Here is a 24,125-nt window from a genome sequence, read left to right as displayed (position 1 = left end):
AGCCCTGTCCCTCAGAGGAAGCCATAGTTGAAGGTTGGGGTGGGGAGGTAGGGGGTGCGGGACTATGCAAGCCTACCTTCACCCAGAGTAATTCTACTTTTCGATGTTTATACATGAAGCTTTTATGCAAAATTGTTTTGAGGAATAGTTTTGCTGTTAAATCAGTTTGAAAAGCACCAGCATAACCTTCAGACTGTTAACTTCTGTAGCCTTAGTGACTCTGGGCCTCTGTTTCCTCATCTGTACAATATGAGAATGGTGCTATGGTAGTGTGTGCTCTTACTCTGTCCCCTTGTCCATTTTCAAGGAAAAAAACAGACCCAGAGAGTGGTTATGTGCTTATTATGCCCACATAGTTAATGGCAGAACCAGGGCTAGAATTTTACCACCAGTCCTGAGTTTTATTTTATTTTCTCTCGTTTGCATCCTTTTTAAAAATTCTTAAGTGGCTATAAACAAACATTAGGTATTGTATGGAAAAGATAGATATGTCAGGAGGAATAGAGCTCAGAGCTCTACTCCATCATACAGTTGCCTTGTTTAAAGCTGACGTGCTAGCTACAACAAACATTGAACATTTATCTGATTTTACATTTATTCTCAAGTTTATGGAAATATTTGGGTGAGTTGTTTTCTTTGCAGTCAATCTCTGTGTATCTGTAGGGGCATTTAAAACCATTCCATTAATCATTCCTTTCCTATTTAAATGTTATTGAATGTAAAATTTAAAAGTGACACTAAGAAGTTGTGAAAGTTGAGGAAGCAGGAGTCTCTAGATTCTGGTCCTTCCATTCATGTTCTTTGCTTTGCTCATCTTCATTTCGTCATCTCCCCTCCCAAATCAAGAGTATATCCATAAAGAAGAAATGAAGTCACAAAACAACTGTCTGAGAGGTATATGTGGAAAGAAGGGCAGTTATGGACTTGGCTTTGTTGATGGGCAGTGTGTATGGGCCGATTGAACAACATCCTTGGGGCCTTATTTAAAGATGAAATAAAACAAAACAGCTCACAGAGACCTCTCTTCTTCCCCCTCCTTCCGCCTCGGTGAGCAACTACCTATATGGTATGCTGCTGCTGAGACCAAGTAATAGTGAGTAAAGGTGTTTAGAAGTGAAGTATTGACCTTAATTAAATAAGTACCCTTTTTCCAAATAAGTATTATAACTTTGTAATGTGGATCCCCTACTACTTTGGGGTTTGTAAGTATTTGAGCACAGGCTAGGCTACCTTTGTATCATGAAAAAGGAATTGGGTATTGCAGTTACTAAACCAAAAAAAAAAAAAACCAAACCCCGTGCCGTCGAGTCAATTCTGACTCATAGCGACCCTATAGGACAGAGTAGAACTGCCCCATAGAGTTTCCAAGGAGCGCCTGGTGGATTCAAACTGCTGACTTTTTGGTTAGCAGCCATAGCTCTTAACCACTATGCCACCAGGGTTTCCTTGCAGTTACTACAGTAATGCAATACCACAGGAGGAGAGATGGCAGGATACTGTTGAACCTGTTTAAGACAAACTGTCCGAGGACATCACAGCACCCATTTCACAAGAACAGAGCTCTATTACAAATTATTTATATTCGCGCATTAAAGCAGCTTTGGTAAGACCTATTCTTGGCAACTTTTTCTTACTCATTTTGGGTCACAAAAAGTCATTAAAACAAACATTGACCTAACAGTCATGACTTCTGTCTGTCTGACCTCTCTCCCCTCAACCTCTCAAATCAGTTCAAATTGATGAGATTTTTCTGATACAGCTGTTAGAAGAAGTTGTTTTTTTTTAATTTAGTAGTTTTACGAAGTTTAACATATAGTGCATCTGGTAAGATTCTGGTCTTGCCACGGACAGAGATTAGAGTAATAATACTTAGACCATGTAAAGAATAAAGCATCTTACCTTTAAATTTTGATTGCAGTTTTTGGAGTTTATTTCGTAAGCCTGGAAAGAAACTACAGAAATTCTGTTACGATTGATGCTTTCTGAGTTTAGTTTTGTTGGTTTTCTTTCTTGGTTGCTCTATTGGATGAGGGCAGGTAGACTGTTCTACAACCTGAATTCATCCTCAGATTTGAAATTTTTTTCCCCAAATACATTTCAGTTGAATCAGATCATCTTCACTGGTGGAGAAAAATCAAGGCATCATTGGTTCTATTGTTGTTCTGTGAAATTGGGTGTCTTGCTACACTACTTACCCTTCAGCATAAGTCTTGTTGCTCTTCAATCCTGGATTTTATTATATGCTTGATTTAAAACTGTACAGTTCGCAGTAATACTCACATAATTATGATCCTGAAAAGCATAATATCCTCTCGAAATCTTTATAAGAAAAGTAATGCTTGTTTAAAAATATTCAGTGCCAAGTCTTGTTGAAGAATGATCTTGCAGAAATCTGATGCCAAACCCAGTGCCGTTGAGTCAATTCCAACTCATAGCAACCCTGTAGAACAGAGTAGAACTGCCCCACAGAGTTTCCAAGGAGCACCTGATGGATTCGACCTGCCGACCCTTTGGTTAACAGCCATAGCACTTAACCACTACGCCACCAGGGTTTCCGATGGTGAAGAAGGAAATCTAAAAAGGCAAAACAAGCTTCAGTAGCAGTAACACTGGGAAAGCATAGTTACTGAAACAAGATAAGTCTGAAAGAGAAGGTTGTACTCCTCTTGTTTTTTGTTTTGTTTTGGCTTAGAAGTTGTTTAATAGTTAGGCAAATGTGGTATGAATCTTTCACATATGTGTAATTCAAAAGTTTAACAGTTTATATTTTCCGTATGAATTTTAAATCAATCTTGCCATAACATGCAGTTTAACAAATACTTGCAGTCCGCTTCATGGCAACACTGGGTTGATATATAAAATACTATGTCTCATGTCAAATGCTATTTCCTGCATTATATGTTGATTTGGGGTTAATGTTTCAAATGCTAGAGGAAGCATCTAACACTCAGCATAATCTGGCACCACTGGAAATATTTGTTAGTTTCTTTTTCTCACAAAGTTGCCATTAATGAAACAGATATACTGACAAGATTTTATTGAAGATTATGGGAAATTTTGCTTATAGTTCAGTGAGTACCGAAAAAAACCAAACCCGTTGCCGTCAAGTCAGTTCCAACTCATAGCAACCCTATAGGACAGAGTAGAACTGTCCCATAGGGTTTCCAAGGAGTGGCTGGTGGATTCCAAATGCCGACCTTTTGAATAGCAGCCGAGTTCTTAACCACTACGCCACCGCTATGAAAACATTGAGTATAGAGAAAAGATTATGAAGGAAAGATGCAATGTAGAAAGATAAATTTAGAGCTTAAGTAATATACCACATAGTATTTCTATGTTAATTTAGTCTGATTCACTACTGACTTTTTTTTGCCACTCACTTGAAAATTGACTATTTATGAAGAGTGCTTAAACTACCATGTTTCGTATTTCACACACCCTCTATGTTTGCCAGCTGCGCTTCCCCCCACCCCCGAGTATTTTCATCAGTGCCACTAAGTCAATTTTTCTTCACATGTTGTTGTGAAAACAAAATTAGCATAATGTGCTTATAAAAATATCTTGGGGGTGTGGGGGTGGCAAACAGCCATAGAAGGTGCATGTTATTTGCATAAAAATACTGTACCTGGAGAACTATTTCATTGGTTTTAAAGCACATAGGTGGGAATACCTTATGCTGATAGACATTGTTGTTCAGAACAGGAATGTTCTCTCCTCATTCAGGAAGTTGGTGGCTTTTCAGCATGTGAATACTGTTACCTTCTCTGATTTTTTACTTACTGCTTGTTTTTCTTTTTTTGACAGCACTCAGTCATGAAGGACAAGTCCCAGGGCTTCAGACTGGGTTCAGAATCTATGACACAGTAAGCAGTTTTTCCTCCTAAATAATTTGCAGTGATAACAGCTGGGGGTTTTAAAGGACAGTTTCTCTATTTTCCTTTTTGATTAAAAAAAAAAGATCTGTTGATGTCAGGTCAATTCTGACTCATAGTCACAGTATAGGACAGAGCAGATATCTCACAGTATACATTCAATTTCAGGTGTAATTGCTTTTTAAAAGAGTTTAGCTCCTTTAAACAAAGGAGAGTATTTTAATGGTTAGACTTTGAGGATGTGTATTACAAAGTTATAAGAAATAATGTTAAATGAAATAGTATCACACTAAACTTTAGGGGACTTATTTGGTCATATATTTTTGAGTAACATTTTTTGAAATGACACTAACTGAAAACAAGCGGATGATGCGGTAAAAATAAAATTATGAGATGCCTCTTTTGAGGCATTAAACAAAAAAAGCTAATACCCAGTCCATTATCGTTATGTGTTTTTTATAAATGCCTATTTGGGTAGTTTATTTTGAGGTGTTTATTTCTTTAAATTCCTGGAAGTTTTTTATATTTTTGTTTAGTACTTGATATTTCATGTAGTATATAAATAGAAAATCCTTCTTACCCAAACTTCACATTGACATTACGTCACTACCAAACTGTAACAGGAATCTAGCAGCCTTGGACACCTTAGGTGTCATATCCCTCTGCATTCACACATGGGTGCACACTTACACACATGTGCACACGCATAAATCCCTGCCGTATTTCCTTCAGGAAAATATTTGCTGGCGTTAAGCCGGTTGTAAGCTTTGACATTTTGAAGAATAATATGTCTCTTCCAGCTCAAAAATTCTGATTCAGATGACAGTCTTATTTAGAAGAATTGTCAAATAAAACCATGCGGTATTTCACAAGACAGTATTTCATTCTTCAGATGGAAAACAATTTTTAAATGGGATTTAGAAGAGTCACAGAATCATGAATTCAGTGATACCTTAGAAATTCTCTTTGTAACCCCTTTGTTTTATAGTTGAGAAAACTGCGGAGAAGGGCTTATGCAAACTTCACAGGGCCTGTTTATGTCACCAAGACCTATGTCTCCTGATGCCCATACTGCTGGTTTTTTAACCATATTTAGTGTTGACAGGCTCCTTGGGAAGGTACCATTTTTGTTTTAAGTTTAAAGATTTTTCTTCCTGAGAGTATAAAATCTATTGATAATTACATAACTACATACAGCCTTGTGTAGCTTCAGAATCCAGTCACTCCATTTCACACTTGATTCTCACCGTATCTCTGGGAAAGATGCAGACCAGTATCTGACCCCTGTTTTACAGATGGAGAAACAAGATCTGAAAGGCTGTGACTTTTCTCAAGTCACCTCAGGTAGTAAGCGGCAGACCCAGTACCAGATCACGGGTCCCAGGTCTCCAAATGTGCTATTCTTTCTCTCTGCCTGTCATTTGGTGCAAACACAAATATCAGGTCTTTCAGCTTTTTGTTTTATCTGTCAAGTATGTTTTTTGTTCCAAGCTTTGAGCAGTTTACATTTTACATAATAATACGTAATACAGTCACTGTCCTTGTAGAAGTTATGCTGAGTGACATATTACACCTACAAAAAAAAAACAGACTGGAACAATGAGGACAAACTTTTTCAACAACAATAAAAAAATAGATACATTTCATACGTTGTCGGAACAATGCCTTCTGTGTCTTTGAACTTGTTTTGTTAAATATTTTTAAACTCTTTATATAATCCGTGAATTTAAGAATGTCTTCTACGCACACCTCACTCTGACTACCCTGGAAACCTGTTTTCAGATAATACAGAGACCCGTGGCACACTCTCCAGATTACCCAGCAAACCCAGTGCCATCGAGTCGATTCCGACTCATAGCCACCCTAGAGGACAGAGTAGAACTGCCCCATAGAGTTTCCAAGTAGTGCCTGGTGGATTCAAACTGCCTACCCTTTGGTTGGCAGCCGTAGCACTTAACCACTACGCCAGTTCTACTCTGTCCTATAGGGTCGCTATGAGTCGGAATCAACTCAATGGCAGAGGGTCTCCAGATTAGAGTTCGCCAAAGCCTCACCACCATCCCAGCACCTCAAGGCTATTAGGGAGCTCAGCTTCTCCTTTTGAACAAAGAGCTCTGAAGAATATTCTGAATTTAAATAAAGACATTTTCATGAGAAGTTCAGATATGTCTAAATGCTTGAGCTCATTTAAAGCCTTTGGGCTTTCCCTGTACTTGTAATTTTTAGAAGAAAGGATGAATTAAGATATATTTCTCATGAATTAAAAACTGTAGGCGAGTTGAATGTGGAAACACTATTGTCCTGTATGTAAAGAGAAGTCACCCACGACTTTACTTCTTTCACTTACCTAAATGAGTCAGTGGTAGCCAAGTAAATTATCAGGAGCTCATTTTTTTTTTTTTTTTTTTCTGGTTTTTGGGTTTGCAGCCCTGCCTTTCAGTTTGCAACATTTGCTTATTAGTTGGTTGGCCAAAATATATAAAGGAGTCATGCAGGCACATAGGACCACCTCTTACTACTTCCTACTTGAATTTCTTGTCTTGCTCTTTTTTTACTTTTTTGGCAGAGGGAGTTAGAAATGTCACTTATTTCTGTGTAAACAATTTATACACATTTGTGTAAAGTTGGACTGTCTTTTTAAGATAACAAGAAGACATTCCTATAGGTCAATTTAATGAAGGCATTTCCTTAAAAGCCTTAAAATTTCACCTCTTTGTACCTCATGCCTCTGTGATATTCTTTATTATCTGCTGCCCAAGTCAAAACTTGTAGTGAAGCTCCTGTAAATAATGTTATAATTCTTAATAAGTGCTATTAGTGTTCCACTAATATGAGCCCTGGTGGCACAGTGGTTAAGAGCCCCGCTGCTAACCAAAAGGTCGGTAGTTCAAGTCCACCAGTCACTTCAGAAACCCTATATATGGGGCAGTTCTACTCTGTTCTATAGGGTCAGTGTGAGTCAGAATCGACTCAGCAGCAATGGGAAGTAAACTAAAACTATCTTAAGTTTTATTGTTTATTCTTTTTATGTGGATTCTTTATTTCATTAACAGCCTTGAACAGAGAAAAGTTAATTCATATGGTTAATTGTTTCTGGGTATTATATTAAAGTCCTTTATTCATAAATGCTCATACGGGAATCGAAGGAGTGAATGAAATCTCCTATTAATGTAGCACAGCCATTAAGAGTCAATTCTAAGTATACTATCACTCCATCACTGTTTTTTCCATCTTTATAATAATCCTATCCAGATTCCTTCTTATCTTCTTGTCCTCATGAGAAGGTAGTTTACAGTCCACCTTTTTTCCCTAAAATGCCCTTTTACTCGCAGCTTTTTTCTTAGTTCTGACTGTACTCATCCACTTTTCAGCCTTTTTCCTATCTCTTCTCCTCCTCCCCTACCCCATTTCTGAAATCGTAACCATCCATTGTCAGGTAAGTGGCATCACAGTGTGCTCAGCACCCAGCTAAGTACACTGAGAAGTGCCAGAGAGGTATTAGAGCTCAGATGAGGAAATAGAAATGAGAAGCATTTAGAGGTCAACAAATTATATAATTAGGTGCAAAATGGTGTAATGCAAATTATATTTACAGTAAGAGAGCCGAATAAGAAGGCACTAGCCTTGGTGGCACAGTGGTTAAGAGCTCTGCTGCTAACCGAAAGGTTGACAGTTCAAATCCACCATCTGCTCCTTGGAAACCCTATGGGGCAGTTCTGCACTGTCCTGTAGGGTCACTATGGGTCAGAATCAACTCAACGGATAGTAGTAACAGGTGTATGAATAAGGGAGTCCTGGCGGTGCAGTGGCTAAAGCACTTGACTGCTAACTGAAAGGTCGGCAGTTCGAAACCACCAGTGGCTCCTCGGGAGAAAAATGTGGCAGTCTGCTCCTGTCAAGATTAACAGATTTAGAAACCCTTTGAGTCAGAATCAACTCTATAGCAGTGAGTTTGGTTTTTGTAGGTGTATGAGTAGCTCGAGAACACTTTGAGGAAAAGGCTTAAATTGAACTTTGACACACAGCGTGGATTTTGATGTGATGCAGGAAAGACTATTTCACCGCTGAAGGAGCAGTCATAGAGGGGGCAGAGCACACAAAAGCTAGAAGGTGGAAGAATGAGAAGAGACTGGCTGACTTATTGGTGGTTTGGGGTTGGGAATTTACATTGGGAGAGAAAACAGGGTAGAGATTGTGGCTGTAGAAGAAAGTAGTGTGAGAGTCTTGAGGGAGTGGCAGATGGTTAGAAGGTGGTACCAGGAGATTTGTCCGGCTTTGTTTGTCCAGCATTTTTTTACATCAGCCTGAGCAAACATTATTTGTCTGTATCAAAGATTTGGTCTTGTCCTAGACCTTGATGGTGCCACTATAAAGAGGAGAGACCACTTTGAAAGTGAGTGACAGTGGTTTACTTGTGAGCATCAGTTCAACTGGAAAAGTATTGATCATCTGCTCTCTGTACTAGGTGCTGTGCTAGGCACTGAGAATCCAAGGATAAATGAGACATAGTATACCTTGTAGGAGTGCCCAGTGTGGCAAGGAAAACAGACACAATGCAGATTTGCTGAGTACCTACCTACGGTGTTCCAGACACCATTCTAGGCACTGGAGACACAGCAGTAAATAGATAAAATTCCTTGCTACATGGATCTAACATTTTATTTGCATAATGTAAATAAGTAAAATGTTTGTTTCAGTGTATGCTACACTCTGGAGAAAAAAATAAAGCACAAATAGGAGATAGAAGAGGCAGATGTGAAGGGCACTGTTTTAAATACGGTGTCAGAGAAGGCCTCATAGAGAAGATTGGAAGGAGACATGGCAATGAGTAACGTGAGTATGTAGGGGGCAAGTGCAAAGGGCCCTGAGGCGGAGCTTTCCTGATACATTCAGGGAACAATAAGGAAGTTAAGTGTTTCAAGTTAAGAGAATCAAGGCCTTGTGAGACCTTTTACACTAAGTGAAATAAAGAGCCATTGAACAAAGGGAGTGACATGAACTGACTTACAATTTAACAGGGTCACTCTGGCATCTGAGTTAAGAACAGACATTAACAGGCAAGGGTGGAATCAGGGAGACTGGTTAAGAGAATGTTGAGATAATGCAACTGAACGAGAGTGATAGCAATGGAGTTGATGAGAAGAGGTCAGATTTCATGTGTACATTTGTATCTTTTAACACCTTTAAAACCAAAAACCCATTGCCGTCAGGTAGATTCCGACTCATAGCAACCCTATAGGACAGAGTAGAACTGCCCCATAGAGTTCCCAAGGAGTGCCTGGTGGATTCGAACTGCTGACCTTTTGGTTAGCAGCCATAGCACTTAACCACTATGCCATATACTTGGATATAATGGATGTATAATAAACTGCACATACTTAAATTATACAGTGTAAGTTTTGACATAGGTATACATTCATGACACCGTCACCACAATCAAGATAATCAACATACCCAGCTTCCCAAAACATATGCATCTCATGCTGCTTTGTAATTTCTCCCTCCTACTACTCCTCCCTCTTCCTCACCCCCATTCCCTAGTAATCACTGATCTACTTTCTTTCACTTGCTCGAGTTTTATATAAATGGAATCATGCAGTATGTACTCTTTTTGTCTAGCTTCTTTCACTTAGCATAATTACTTTGAGATTCATTCATGTGGTTGTGTGTATCAGTGGTCCATTCTTTTGTAATTCTGAGTAGCACTTCATTGTGTGGATAGACCACAATTTGTTTATCCGTTTACCTGTTGTTGGACATTTGGGTTCTTTTCAGTTTGGGCTATTACAGATAAAGTTAACATTAACATTCATGTACAAGTCTTTGTATGGAAGTATGTTCTTATTTCTCTTAGAAGTAGGATGGCTGGATCGTATAGTAGGCGTATGGGTATATGGTTAACTTTTTAAAAAACTGCCACAAAGTTTTTCAAATATTTTTTTCCTTATGATTATACCATTTTACATTCCCACTAGCAGTTTAAGAGAGTTCTACTTCCTCAAAAGCCTCACCAGCATTTGGTATGGTCAGTCTTTTTAATCTTAGCCACTCTGGTTTGAATGTGCATAACCCCAAGAACTAACGATGTTGAGCATCCTTGTATATGTGTGTCTTCCATCCATATATCTTTTGGTGAAGTGTCCGTTCAAATCTTCTGTCCGTTTTGTATTAGGTTGTTTCTTTTATTATTAAGTTTAAGAGTTCTTTGTATGTTCTAAGTATGTTCTCCAAGTCTTTGGTTTGCCCTTTCATTCTCTTAACAGTGGCTTCGAAAGAGCAATTTTTTTTTTATTTTCATCAAGCCCAATTTGTCAGTTTTTTGCTTTTATAGATTGTGCTTTAATGTAGTATCTAAGAAATATTTGCCAAACCAAGGTCACAAAGGATTTGTCTTATTTTTTTGTAATAGTTTTAAGTTTTGCATTTCAGTTTGTGATCCATTTTGAGTTACATTTTTACACAGCGCGAGGTATGAATCAGAGCTCGTTTTTTTGCCTGTAGATACCCAGTTGTTCTAGCACCATTTGTTGAAAAAAGTCTTATCTCACAGACTGGCCTTTGCATCTTTATTGAAAATCAGTTACCAATATATGTGTAGGTCTATTTCTGGACTCTTTTTTTATTTCAATCCACTGATTTATTTATCTTTACACCAGTACCAACCACCGTGTCTTGATTAGCGTAGTTTTATATCTTGGGATCAAGTACTACTTGTTCTACAACTTTGTCCTTTTTTTTTTTTTTTAATAATTTTTATTGAGCTTTAAGTGAACGTTTACAAATCAAGTCAGTCTGTCACATATAAGCTTATATACACCTTACTCCACACTCCCGCTTACTCTCCCCCTAATGAGTCAGCCCTTCCAGTCTCTCCTTTCGTGACAATTTTGCCAGTTTCTAATGCTCTCTACCCTCCTATCTCCCCTCCAGACAGGAGATGCCAACACAGTTTCAAGTGTCCACCTGATACAAGTAGCTCACTCTTCATCAGCATCTCTCGCCAACCCATTGTCCAGTCCCTTCCATGTCTGATGAGTTGTCTTTGGGAATGGTTCCTATCCTGGGCCAACAGAAGGTTTGGGGACCATGACCGCCGGGATTCCTCTAGTCTCAGTCAGACCATTAAGTCTGGTCTTTTTATGAGAATTTGGGGTCTGCATCCCACTGATCTCCTGCTCCCTCAGGGGTTCTCTATTGTGCTCCCTGTCAGGGCAGTCATTGGTTGTGGCCGGGCACCATCTAGTTCTTCTGGTCTCAGGATGATGTAAGTCTCTAGTTCACGTGGCCCTTTCTGTCTCTTGGGCTCATAGTTGTCGTGTGACCTTGGTGTTCTTCATTCTCCTTTGATCCAGGTGGGTTGAGAGCAATTGATTCATCTTAGATGGCCGCTTGTTAGCATTTAAGACCCCAGACGCCACATTTCAAAGTAGGATGCAGAGTGTTTTCATAATAGTATTATTTTGCCAGTTGACTTAGAAGTCCCCTTAAGCCATAGTCCCCAAATCCACGCCCTTGCTCTGCTGACCTTTGAAGCATTCAGTTTATCCCGGAAACTTCTTTGCTTTTGGTCCAGTCCATTTGAGCTGACCTTCCATGTATTGAGTATTGTCCTTCCCTTCACCTAAAGTAGTTCTTATCTACTAAGTAATCAGTAAATAACCCTCTCCCACCCTCCCTCCCTCCCCCCCTCGTAACCACAAAAATATGTGTTCTTAGTTTATACTGTTTCTCAAGATCTTATAATTGTGGTCTTATACAATATTTGTCCTTTTGCCTCTGACTAATTTCACTTACAACTTTGTCCTTTTTCAAAGTTGATTTGGCTATTCAAGGTCAACTGCATTTCCATATGAATTTTAAAATCAGCTTGTCGATTTCTACAACAAAGTCTGCAGTAATTTCAATTGAGATTGCATTGAATCTGTAAATTAATTTGGGGATAATTAATATGTTAACAATATGCAGTCACCTGACTCATTAATATAGTATATATCTATTTAGGTCTTCCACTTATTTAGATCTTCTTTAGTTCCTCTCAGCAATATTTTTTTATTGTTGCTTTGTTTTATCTTTTAGTTTTCAGTGTATAGCTCCTACATATATTTGGTTGAGCTTCTTGAATCTGTGGGCTTACAGTTTTCATCAAATTGGGAGCATTTGGGGCCATTTTTTCTTCTATTCTGTTTTTTTTTTTCTTTCTTTCTTTTTTCTGTCCCACTGTTTCTCTCCTGTTCTTTAAGAATGCTATGGGTTTTAATTACACATACACTAGGCCATCTGAAGGTGTCTCGCAACTCTTTTTCTAAACTTTTTTTCTCTATTTCATTTTGAATAGTTTCTGTTGTTACGTCTTCAAGTTCTCTTAATCTTCTGCAGTATCTGATCTGCCTTTGATCCCATCCGTTGTATTTTTCGTCTCAGAAATTTTAATTTTCACCTCTGGAAGTTCAATTTGGGTCTTTTATATAATTTCTATATGTCAACTTAACCTTTTGGACAAGTAGAATACAGTTATTACTCTTTTAATGTCCTTATCTGCTGATTTTCATCTTTGTCAGTTCCTGGTCAGTTTTACTTGATTTTTATCCTCATCATGGGTTACATTTTCCTACTTCTTTGCATGTCTAGTGATTTTTTACTGGATGCTATAAAAAAAAAAAAACCAGACCCAGTGTCATTGAGTCGATTCCGACTCATAGCGACCCTATAGGACAGAGTAGAACTGCCCCATAGAGTTTCCAAGGAGCGCCTGATGGATTCAAACTGCCGTATACATTGAGAATTTTATCTTTGGGCTGCTAGATATTTTTATATTCCTATAAATATTGCTGAGCCCTATTCTAGAATGTAGTTAAATTACTTCAAAACAACGTAAATCTTTCAGGTCTTGCTCTTAAGAATTGTTAGGTAGGACCAGAGCCATGTTTATTCTAGGGATAATTATTCCTAACTACTGAGGCAAGACCCTTCTAGGTACTCCACCCAATGCTCCATTAATTGTGAGATTTTCCAACCTGGCTGGTGAGAATAGGCACTGTTCATGGCCTTGGGTAGTTTCCTCAAATCTATGTGCTCATCAGTACCCTACTGGATTCTTGATGGGGGGACCCTTTGTAGGCCTTCGTAGTTCTCTCTGTGTGGAGCTCTCTCCTTTCCTGTGCTTTGTTCTGTGAACTCTAGCCTTCTTGGTCTCCCCAGACACAGCAACATCTCCTCACTCAAAGAGCCTCACCCAGGCTCCACATGAGTTTCACCTCCCTGCATCTTGGTCTGGAAACTCTCAAGGCAGTAAGCTAAAGTAATCATAGGGCTCATCTTGTTTATTTCCCATCTCTTAGAGCTCACAGCCTGTGATTCAGTATCTTGATTCATATATTCTTTCCGTTTTTTGGTCGTTTTAGGCAAGAGGGTAAATCTGGTCCTTGTTACTTCATCTTGGCTGGAAGCAAAAGTACAGAGTTTGCAGTATCTTCAAGGTAGTTTTCTAATAGATTGTATATGGATTATTGCAGAGAAGGGGCTGAAGGGAAGGGGATCACTGCAGTCTGATCTTCCTACAATGGCCAGGAAAGCCAAATGGGTAAAACAGCATCTTAGTCTTGAAGATCAAGTAGAGACATTCACAAGGTGAACAAGAAGAGGAGGACCTAGAAGAATAACACAAGCGAAGGCACGAAAGTGTGTAAGCACATGGATACCTTGAAGCCAGCAGGAAGTGTCTGCTATGGTTAGAAAAGAGGTCAACCTGGAATATTCCACTGTGTGTGTGTTTAATTTTATTTATTTATTTATAAGTGACCCAAAAATACAAATACTTTAATCTTTTATATAAAAGGAAATGAAGATTTCTGACTTCTGTTGAAAATAATCATAAGTTCTGGGAGCATACCTCCCTAGTCTCTCATGGTATCCCTCAGCTAGAGCTGAGAAAGTGAGCTACTCCCTTTAGATGAGCCGTCCACTCTTCACTTGGCAACAGCTCACCTTTGTTGTGTTATCTCTGGTTTGCTTCCCTTGTTCACCTTATCACCCTGGCTTCCACAGACTTACAAGTTTTAACTTCAAGAACAGATGTTCCCTGGAGATAAGTCTAAAAGGATGGATTTCAGACTGATTAAGATTGTGAATTATCAATGTCTTTTTTGTTGTTGTTGTTAGCTAAACCTTTTATTTCCTCTCACATTCTGTTATTGTTGTTGTTAGGTACCATAAAGTTGATTTCAACTCAAAGCAAGCCCATGTGGCAGAGTAGAACTCCCCGATAGGGTTTTCTAGGCCGTAATCTTTACAGGAGCAGATCACCAGGTGTTTCTGTCACGGAGCCACTGGGTGGCTTCGAAGCACAAACCTTTCAGTTATCAGCCAAACACTTAACCATTGTGCTGCCAGGCCTCCTTTCTTAAGTTCTGTTCCTTTCTAAATATACTCCATTCATTTATTCTTTGATCTTCGTTATTTCTGATTTTTTCCCTTCTGTCAGTCATCTGACTTCATTTTATTTATATGTCTTTACTCAGTCTTACTTATTACCTGATTTTTAAGTTCTTGCATCTTTTTCAAACTCCATTTTGTTGTCTCTCACCATTCCTGGACATCCTAGAAAGGAGACACCGTCTTCCACTGCTTTCATGAATTTTTTTCTCCTCATATAATTTGTCCTACTATACACCCATCCACAAAATGTTTCTTTTATATTTTGCTGTTGCCATTGAGTCATTTGAAAAGCTTATAGTTCCCGTTCTCTAGGTCAGAATCTAACAGCTTTCTTAGAAATATACTTCCTTCACCCATTTCATTGTCATTAAGAAATCTCCTTTACTTTACTTTTACATATATGTGTGTGTGTGTGTATGTACTCACAGACACATACATACATGTTATATGTATATACATATATATATACACTAATACGTTTTTCCATTTAATTTCATGTGGTAAAAACGTCCTGGTTTTTCCCAGGCATCTAATATTTTTCTGGAGCAGATGAAATTTCCTTTTTCTTGTCCCTTCATCATGCTTGTTAAGAAGGAGCCAACCCACTGAAGATTTATCTCTCTGCCTCATTAAGCAACTCCTTGTCTCTCACCCCATATATAATCATTGAAATAATTCTGTTCCAAAAAAAAAATTTTTTTTTTTTGGCTCATATTTTCCCATTTATGCCCCTTTTCTCTTTCCATAAGGAGCACTGCTGGTGCTGTGGTTAAGCTCTCTGCTGCTAACCGAAAAGTAAGCAGTTTGAACCCACAGCCACTCTGTGGAAGAAAGATGTGGCAGTCTCCTTCCCCCAAAGATGACAGCCTTGGAAACCCTATGGGACAGTTCTACTCTGTCCTACAGAGTCACTATGAGTTGGAATGGACTCAGTGGCAACAAGTTCTCTTCTCACTGCCGCTTCCCTATACCAAAGCCTCATCTAAACTATTGCAGTAGCTTTCTTACTAAAGCCTTGTTTCTGATCTCTCCCTCCTGCAGTTCTGATGTGGGCAAAGAACAGAGCCGTGAGAACCGGGAACACATGATGGACATGCAGGTGAAGAAGAATGAGCAAATGGGCCGAAAAGTCACCTTAATAGAGGTAACAGGAAAACCTGGTGAAAGTTGTGTCATAGAGTCAACAGCAAAAAATTTAGGGAAGGCATGGTCAACAGTGACAAATGCCAGAGAGAGGACCAGTAAAATGAGGACAGAAATCCCTTTAGGATTTGCAACCAAGAGGCCTTGGAGTGGATGGTTTTAGGCAAGAGTCCTGGGAGCATAAGTCGGATTGCCTTTAGCCTGAAGAGTGAAAAAGGGGAGACCCTCAAAGCTGGACTTTAAAGGAAAGAAAACACTGGACAGTATCTAGGATTTAGATACTGGATCTACAGAAGGTAGAAAGGATTTCTATAAGGAGGAGAATGACAAAAATATTTGCAAGCTGAACAGGAAGAGCCACTTGAGAAGGAGCCATGCAGGGAATAGGAGAAGGATAATTCCCAGGGACCTGAGAAAATACACAGACTTGGAATTTAAAGCAGAGAAGGGTGGGCCACTGTTTCCACTGAGCCTAGTGGGAAAATGTGTTTGTATGGCAGGATATTCCTGTGTGGTATAAGGACAGGAAAGACCTTTTGAAGAAAGACCTACCTAAAGGCCTTGTCTTATTAGGTAAAAATAAAGTTTGTCTACCGAAAATGAAATGTTGCCGCCCTGTTCACATCCACATTCTGTAATTTGCCACTTTCTAGAAACTAGCTTCAAAATTTTAGTTATGAAAGTATCTTTAGGTTCTAATTGTAAAATATATATATATATATAACTGTACAGAAGAAAGCATGTAAATGAATAGTTAATGCAATCGTGGATTAAGGAATGACTTTTTAACACTTGAAACAGGTTTTTAGATTTAAATAATAGGCAATTTAAAATCATGTATAAAATTAAAAAAAATAAAATTTAAAAACATAGAGTAACCTGGGATGGGGGAATTTTACAAAATATATGACAGAAAAAGGATTAATACCCTTAATATATAAAAACTTTTAAGAAATCAAGGAAAGGAAGTACAGCTATAGAAAAACCAGCAAATGGCATACTCAGGAAATTCTTAAAGAACTATAAATAGCAATAAACATAAGAAAAATGTTCGCCTTCTAGGTATCACGTTAATAGAAATGAAAAGAATGAGATGAGATGATAATTTTCCCTCACGAGATGGCAACAACTTTCAAAACTTAAAATAGCCGGTGTTGATGAGGGTGTGGGGAAATGGGTTTCCCCATGCACTGCTGATAACTATAAAATTGACCCATCCTCTGTGGATGATAGTTCAGTAATATATATTCTTTTTTAGTTTTCAAAATGTTCATGTCTTTTGACCTGACAATTCTATTTCCAGGAATCTATTGTAAGAAAATATTCAAGAATACATGCAGAGATTCAGTTAAAGGCTACTCCTTTAAGCCGTGTTTGAAAAATAGAAGGGAAAAAGCTAGATTTCTAGGAATAAAGGATTAATTACATTATGAGACACTTCTATAGGAGAGTACTGTGACCTATTTGGAAACCCTGATGATGTAGTAGTTAAGAGCTATGGCTGCTAACCCAAAGGTCGGCGGTTGGAATCCACCAGGCACTCCGTGGAAGCCCTGTGGGGCAGTTCTACTGTGTCCTATAGGGTCGCTGTGATTTGGAATTGACTCAACGGCAGCGGGTAACAGCAACGGTATGACTTACTCATTATATAAATAGAGGTGTTTTTGTAGACATGGAAGGATGTTTATGATTGATTTTTAAGTAAATAATGACTATAAATTAGTTTCTATGTACCATAGAAATACTGAACAATAGACATCAAAAAATATCAGTAGTTATCCGAGTGTTGTTATTGTGGTGATTTTTTATCTTCCATTTTACTTTGTGTATTTTCCAATTTTTCTGTTCAGTGTATTGATAGGTATTACTTGATCATTTCTTTAAAAAAGTGAAAATAATTTCAAAAATGTTTTAATACAGCCCTTTTCTTTCTACACTGAAAGAAACCAGAGTCATAGCTACCAAGTGCCTGAACTAGGACTTGGTCTTCTGGCTCCAGGTTCTGGGTCATTTCCATCTTTGCCTTGCCTCTTAACCCTGATGATGGAAGTACCTTCAGGCAGACACAGTAACAGGCTCACATTTTTTTCATCAGTACTTCCCTGGTATGTGGTCACATAGTAAACCTTCAGGGACTATTTATTGGATTGGATTTCTTGTGGGGAAGGGCCAAATGTTTTTATGAATCTCGTTTTTCACACATAACATATGCATGAACATAACCTAGTTTCATATTCATTTTCACAATTGTGCTGCTCAGATTTTCCTTTCTCTTTTCACATCACGTGCCTTTTCAGAGGCCCTCACGTTTGTTACTCTCTTCCTCTGTTTACTTATGTTGGGATACTTTATGAGGAGAGAGAACTCAGAGAAGGACTGGATTTGGATTTATTCCTGTGTCTTTGGCAAGGTGACATCCCTTCCCTCTTTCAGCAAATCTCTCCTGTCTCTGAACCTTCAAGTACCCCCGCTGTCAGCATCCATCAAGCTAATGTACCACCCTTGCTTCCCCTCTTTTGTCAAAAGGGAGCTCTCAATTGTTAGAGATGTACATTTGCCCATCTCTTCTGCTTTTTCTTTTATTCTGTCCCATTTTTGCCTTTCATGGACAGTCTTTGTCATTTTCTACCCATGTGTCATCCTCTTCTTAGTCTGAATCATTTCCCTTAAAGATGCTATCTTTACTACCTACTTCAGCTTTCTCTAGTTAAATTTCTCTTTGGGTTCCCTCTCCTGAGGGACCTTCTGGCTTCTTGGTTTTACTTCTCACAGTGCAGTCCCCCTCCCCCAGATAGCCTTAACTTGTCCTCTGTCTTTTGCACGTGCAGGACCCATCTCACTAATTTCCAGCTGCTCTTTCTTCCCTTTTCCTGTTTTTCTTCTTTTTATCATGACCTGCTTTTTGCCATGAACTCCTTCCCTCAGGTAGTTTTGCCTTGTTCCTCCTCTAAGGTCCCTTTACCTTTCTCACTGCCTTTGCAGAGGCTTGTAGGGTCTCTGTGTGACTTGCGCTTGGAATTCATTTGAGCCTTTACTACTTCCTTTCCCACTTTTATAAGACTAATTTTGGGCAAGCCTTATTACATAGTTTCTCTGTATACACATAGGGACAGAGCTGACACACTTGTCATACCGCCTAGTGAATCGTACCTTGACACACCATTTCATCTGTCCCATTTTATACTCATTTTCGGGTGCTTGACTTGCATGAGCTTGACTTGAAACATATTTTTGGGCTTCTCCATGAAATATCGGGGCCCTGGCGGCACAATGGTTAAGGCGCTCAGCTGCTAACCAAAAGGTGGGCAATTCAAACCCACCAGCTGTTGTGCAGCAGAAAGATGTGACAGTCAGCTTCCATAAAGATTTATAGCCTTGGAAGCCCTGTGGGGCAGTTCTGCTCTGTCCTACAGAGTCTGTATGAGTCAAAATAAACTTGACAGCAGTGGGTTTGGTTTTGGGTTATATATAATATCAGTTTATTTTGGTTGTACTTAACATATTTAAAATCAAGAAGCATGGATTGACAAAAGATTTTTTTCCTCAGGTATAAATATTTTAATATGAAAAGCAAGTACATCCATTTATTTAAGATTGGGCCTAGCCTTAAAAGCAGAGGTGTTCCCTAAGCCTCCTGTGCTACCAAGGAGGCCCCTTAGGAAATGGTTAGTCCCTGCCCTTTCTTCCACAGTGCCCCCCCATCACCTTCCTCAGGAGTGATTGATAGAGTTGACCCCACCTTAGCCAGATAGCCATCTTTCTTAGGCTACAGTTTTCCAAGGGCAACTGAATAAATGTCCTTCCTGTTTAGAAGAAAGGCAATAACATTTTTGTCTAAATCCAGATATTCATCACTGGTATATGAATAACTGAATAAAGAATTTCAGCTTCAGCCTCATGAGTTTATCACCACTGTACCTGTACCTACTACATGGTCTCTAAGGAAGCAACTTCTTGTTTTATCTATGTATTGGTTCTTAATTTGTATTAATAGTGTAATTTGTTTTATTTCAAAACTGTACCTAGATGCATAGTCAGTTAACCATCATTATCTTTGTCAATCAAAGTGAGACAAACTTTTTTGTATTGATTTCAAAAATATAATAGTTAATTACAAAAATAGGAGTAGCCATAGACTAGACGAAGGAGTGCTTTTTAATAAAATGGTCCATGGGCTTTCCATTCACTAGCCCAGAAGCATCATCCATGATGATCTTTTTCCCAATGAATGAAGATTTTTATGATCCCTGATTAAAACAACAACAAAAAAAAAACTCTTAATTTCTGGAAATCACATAGGGTTTTGGAGTACTTGGTGTCTGTATGAACTGTATGACTATCACAAAGATGGCGCAGAACTAGGCAACATTTTGTTCTGTTATACATAAGGTCGCGGTGAGTCAGAGACAACTCAGTAGCAACTAACAGCAACAGTGTCTGTATTGAGAAGCTTTTGTTTGTTTGTTTTGCTTATATTAACTTGTCAATGCTGGAGGAGGCCTTAAATACCTGCTAATAACGTTAAGAGACGTAAATAGTATGTTGGAAAGGAAAACTAGAAAACAGGTAATTAATATTTTGGTCTTACTTGGTCTGTGTGTGTGTGTGTGTGTGGCACAGTGTTTTATTATCTGCTGTTACCTCAGCATGCTAAGATTTGGTTGTGGCTAAAACTGTGTTCAAGTTCGTTTAGTACATTTGTGAACTTTTCTCCGTAGTAAAGAGTTGAAGAAAAATGAAGAGACAAAGAACCAAATGGGTGGAAATGAAATGACACATTAAACCAAATGGAATGTCTCTTCAAAATTCAGAATTTTCAAATACTGAGGAAGAAAGAAAGGATCCACTGCTGCGTGTCCTGATGAAAGAATCCAGAAAAATCAGAAGCAAGGTGTGGGTAGAAAAACAAATGTGGCCTTTGATCTTAATTATTATAAACCATTGTGATTATTGTTGGTCAAAGTATTGGTACTTGTATTTATTAGTAATTGTATCAGAATTACATTACCACTGTTGAAATACCGATAAAAAAAAAAAAGTATTTGTTACTCAGCAGATGTGAAGAAAAAGTATTTGTATTGTTAGGATATCTGTTAAGTAATCATTTATTTATTATATCTGTATTGTGGTTATATGTGTGATGTTATGCTCACATTATGAAGTATCTGCTTTTGAAATTTTACTTTATTTAAAAGATAAGCAGCTTTAGAATATTGTGTATTTCAAATGGTCAGAAAGTTATTAAAATGGAACAATTTGCTTTTTTAGCATCAAAATTTTATATTTGTTTTGAAAGAATCATATGTGTAACTTGTGATATACCTAAACTCATAATGATTTTTGGCTGGACAGGCAACAGTGTTCTGGTTTTTTTTTTTTACATTTAAAAAAAACTTTTCTTATTTAAAAATATAGGTGATTTGTAGACTTCATTGTTTAATATTTATTTTAGTCTTAATACTTGTTTTTAAATTATTCCATTGCATTATTTATTTCTTAGTTCCAGAAAAACAATGTCATGTATAGTTACTGCTGTATGACTGTACATTTTAAAGCGTGATATTATAATAGAAAAATTCTTTTTTTTCTTTTTTTTTTGGTTTTTTCTTGATTCTTCTTTCTCCACAATGTGATTATAAGTCTGTTGATAAAATATCTAACCCCAAGAATATCAGAACTAACATCAAATTAGAAAAACTTTTTTGCCAAATTAGACAATTGGTTCCATTGAAATAAGAAGTGAGAAAAACAGTGTTGGGCATTGAGGTGTAAATTTTGCCAGATGTATACCCAGTGTGCATTATCTCTAGTAAAAAATATGTTTGGTCCTTATCCCTGCACATGTTTAAAAAAGAGGCCTGAAAATTGGTAAACATGCCTCAGCTCTGTAGAACTTAAAAAAAAAAAAAGGCATTTTCAGAAGTGGTGAGTGGCGCTGATGGCTGCTGAAGCCCTCAGTGATGGGCGCTGAGGTCTTTTCTGACGGCACCGAGTTCATTATTGGAGATACTTATGTCTGTGTGTCAGGTACAGCTGGGCCCAGCCAGCTTGTCACCCTTGTACAAGCTTGTTATTTCTGTCTTGTGAATGTACTTGATAATTAAAAAATAAAACCATACATCTCTCTGCAGTTTCAGCTTATAGTTTTGAGATGTGTGTTAATTCTGTGATTTTGGTTTTCATCACCAAGCATTTCAATAGGCTGTAGGAATATTTTAAATTGAGACAAGTGGGTGAAATATGTTAGAGGAAGCTAAGCTGAGATCTTGATGGTAATATGAAAAATAAAGGGTTATTTTTATATTGCAACTACTGAAGAAAGAAATAACAGTTGAGGTAAGCATCAGGAAAGGTTGGTTCTACTCAGAGCCTAGTCCTTTTCTCTCTTGTCCTGCTGACAAAGTAAGACTTGTGTTATGTTTACAAATAGATGAATAAAACATCTTTACCACACTCTCTGACTTGAGGTGGGATGGGGAAGATCGTAACAGTGCCCTCAAGTTATAGATCTAGATCAAGCAGAGCAATCAGACACAAAAATCCATTTGAAGACCTATGGCACCATGCATTTTCTTAGTAACAAATTGATTATCTTCATTCCAAAATTATGGAATTTTATGCCATTTTCATGTAGTCTCTTCTCCAAACAAGTTAGAATTTGAAACTCTGTTATTCTAGATCTAAATAATATTTTTAAACCATTCTTAGGAATTACTTCCCAATTGATTCAACTATCTTGAACGTTAAAGTTTCTTCAGTGTCAAAACTATGCTATGAATAAGGTTTGCAAAGCTAGAATAAAAATCAGGTTTTAAAGATTTAAAACATGAAACATTTTATACCATGAGTGGAAATTTTGTATTGAAAATGCACATTTTAAATGAAATTATATTTTAAATGGCTAACACTTGGTACATTTGAAATGTTGTGCAAGGTTTCTTTCCATAAAAGTGAAAGTTGTTGTTAAGTGCCACCAAGTCTATTCTAACTCATAGCAACCCTATAGGGCAGAGTAGAACTGACCTATAGGGTTTTCTAGGCTGTAATCTTCATGGGAGTAGATCGCTCAGTCTTTTTTCCCATGAAACCACTGGATGGGTTCAAATTGCCAACGTTTCAGCTAGCAGCCAAGCGCTTAACCATTACACCACCATGAATACTTGACCTTAATTTTATTTTTAAATTATTAGAAATGTTTTGTAAAAGAGAGGCATTTCCTACCAAGCAACACAATAAAAAAGTGGACAAGAGATTCAAACCTGTACATCAACAAAAAAGGTATTTAAATTGCTAATAAACACATGTAAAGACACTCATCATTAGTCATTAGGGAAATGTACGTTAAACTCATAGTGAGACACCACTGCATACCTACTAAAACAAAAAACTACTAGATTGGCTAATATTAAAAAGATCAAATTTTGTCAAGGATGTGGAGCAACTGAAATTCTCATACTTGCCGGTAAAAATGCAAAATTGTTTAACCACTTTTAAAACAGTTTGCAGTTTCTTACATACACTCACCATGTGACCCAGCAATTGTACTCCTAGATATTTATCCTAGAAAAATAAAAACGTATATCCCGTCCATAAAAAAAAAGACCAGACTTACTGGCTTGACAGACTGGAGAAAACCTGAAAGTATGGCCCCTGGATACCTTTTAACTCAGTACTGAAGTCATTCCTGAGGTTCACCCTTCAGCCAGATTAGACAGACCCATAAAATAAAATGACCCTAAGTGGGCACACCAACCCAGGGGCAGGAACTAGAAGGCAGGAGGGGACAGGAAAGTTGGTAGTGGGGAACCCAAGGTTAGGGGAGAGTACTGACACATCGTAGGGTTGTCAACCAATGTCAGAAAACAATATGTGTATTAATTGTTTAATGAGAAAGTCATTTGCTTTGTAAACCATCTAAAGCACAATAAAAAAAAAAAGTGGGAAAAAGCATTTTCTCTTTAGGAAGGTTAGCGAGACAATAGCTAGGAAATAACTTACCATTTTATAGCTTTATATGACATGTCACTTTAGTCATATATTTAACTCATATTCTTAAGAGGGTTGGAAAGTTCTAGAAACTAAAATTTATACCCTTACATTTTTATACATGTTTAAATGATTTTTTTTCCACTTGAGGTGCACATCTGGTAAGTAAATTATGCAGACATTTTCAAACATCTGAATTTGTTGAGCTGTATGTTGATGGAAACCCTGGTGGCATAGTGGTTAAGTGCTACAGCTTCTAGCCATAAAGGTCAGCAGTTCGAATCCACCAGGCGCTCTTTGGAAATTCCGTGGGGCAATTCTACTCTGTCCTGTAGGGTCGCTATGAGTTGGAATCGACTCGACAGCAATGGGTTATATTTGTTGATCTCTTACTTAATTGAACTTAATGACAGAAAATATCCTTCACATCTCCATTGTATGTACATAACCTCATTTACTCTTTACATCAAACCATAAATCTTCCCTGTCCTACAGATCAGGAAACCTAGGCTCTAAAGGTTAAGTAACTTGTCCAAAGACCCCTAGCCAGTAAATGAAGGTTTTTGTGACTCCCTGGATAGTCTCTTAATATACTGGATCTCAGTTGCTGTGCATAGTAAGCAAGTAATAGGAGACTACAGCACCCTCAAGTAACTCAAGAAACAGCTTGGATATCATTGTGGTTACCTG

General features: G+C 37.9%; 1 protein-coding gene across 10 annotated transcripts in view; it reads left to right on the top strand.

Annotated features, from left to right (window-relative positions):
- Nucleotides 1-21,590, top strand: part of AHI1 (Abelson helper integration site 1) — a 212,412-nt gene extending 190,822 nt beyond the window's left edge. For 5 of the 10 annotated variants that reach the window (XM_064291148.1, XM_064291151.1, XM_064291180.1 and 2 more), the window contains 4 exons: nt 3,805-3,863; nt 15,348-15,450; nt 16,965-17,079; nt 20,168-21,590. In XM_064291148.1, coding sequence (XP_064147218.1) covers nt 3,805-3,863; nt 15,348-15,450; nt 16,965-17,042 — 240 coding nt within the window. In that variant the 3' untranslated portion in view covers nt 17,043-17,079; nt 20,168-21,590. Of the gene's footprint in view, nt 1-3,804; nt 3,864-4,860; nt 4,991-15,347; nt 15,452-16,964; nt 17,080-20,167 lie in introns of those variants that run through there. The other 5 variants (XR_010322959.1, XR_010322957.1, XM_064291157.1 and 2 more) reach the window with 4 other exon arrangements.
- The last annotated feature ends 2,535 nt before the right edge of the window (nt 21,591-24,125 follow it).

This window comes from Loxodonta africana, chromosome 1 (assembly GCF_030014295.1).
Source record: "Loxodonta africana isolate mLoxAfr1 chromosome 1, mLoxAfr1.hap2, whole genome shotgun sequence".
In the NCBI taxonomy this organism is placed as follows: domain Eukaryota; kingdom Metazoa; phylum Chordata; class Mammalia; order Proboscidea; family Elephantidae; genus Loxodonta; species Loxodonta africana.
This window is presented reverse-complemented; position numbering and strand designations above follow the sequence as displayed.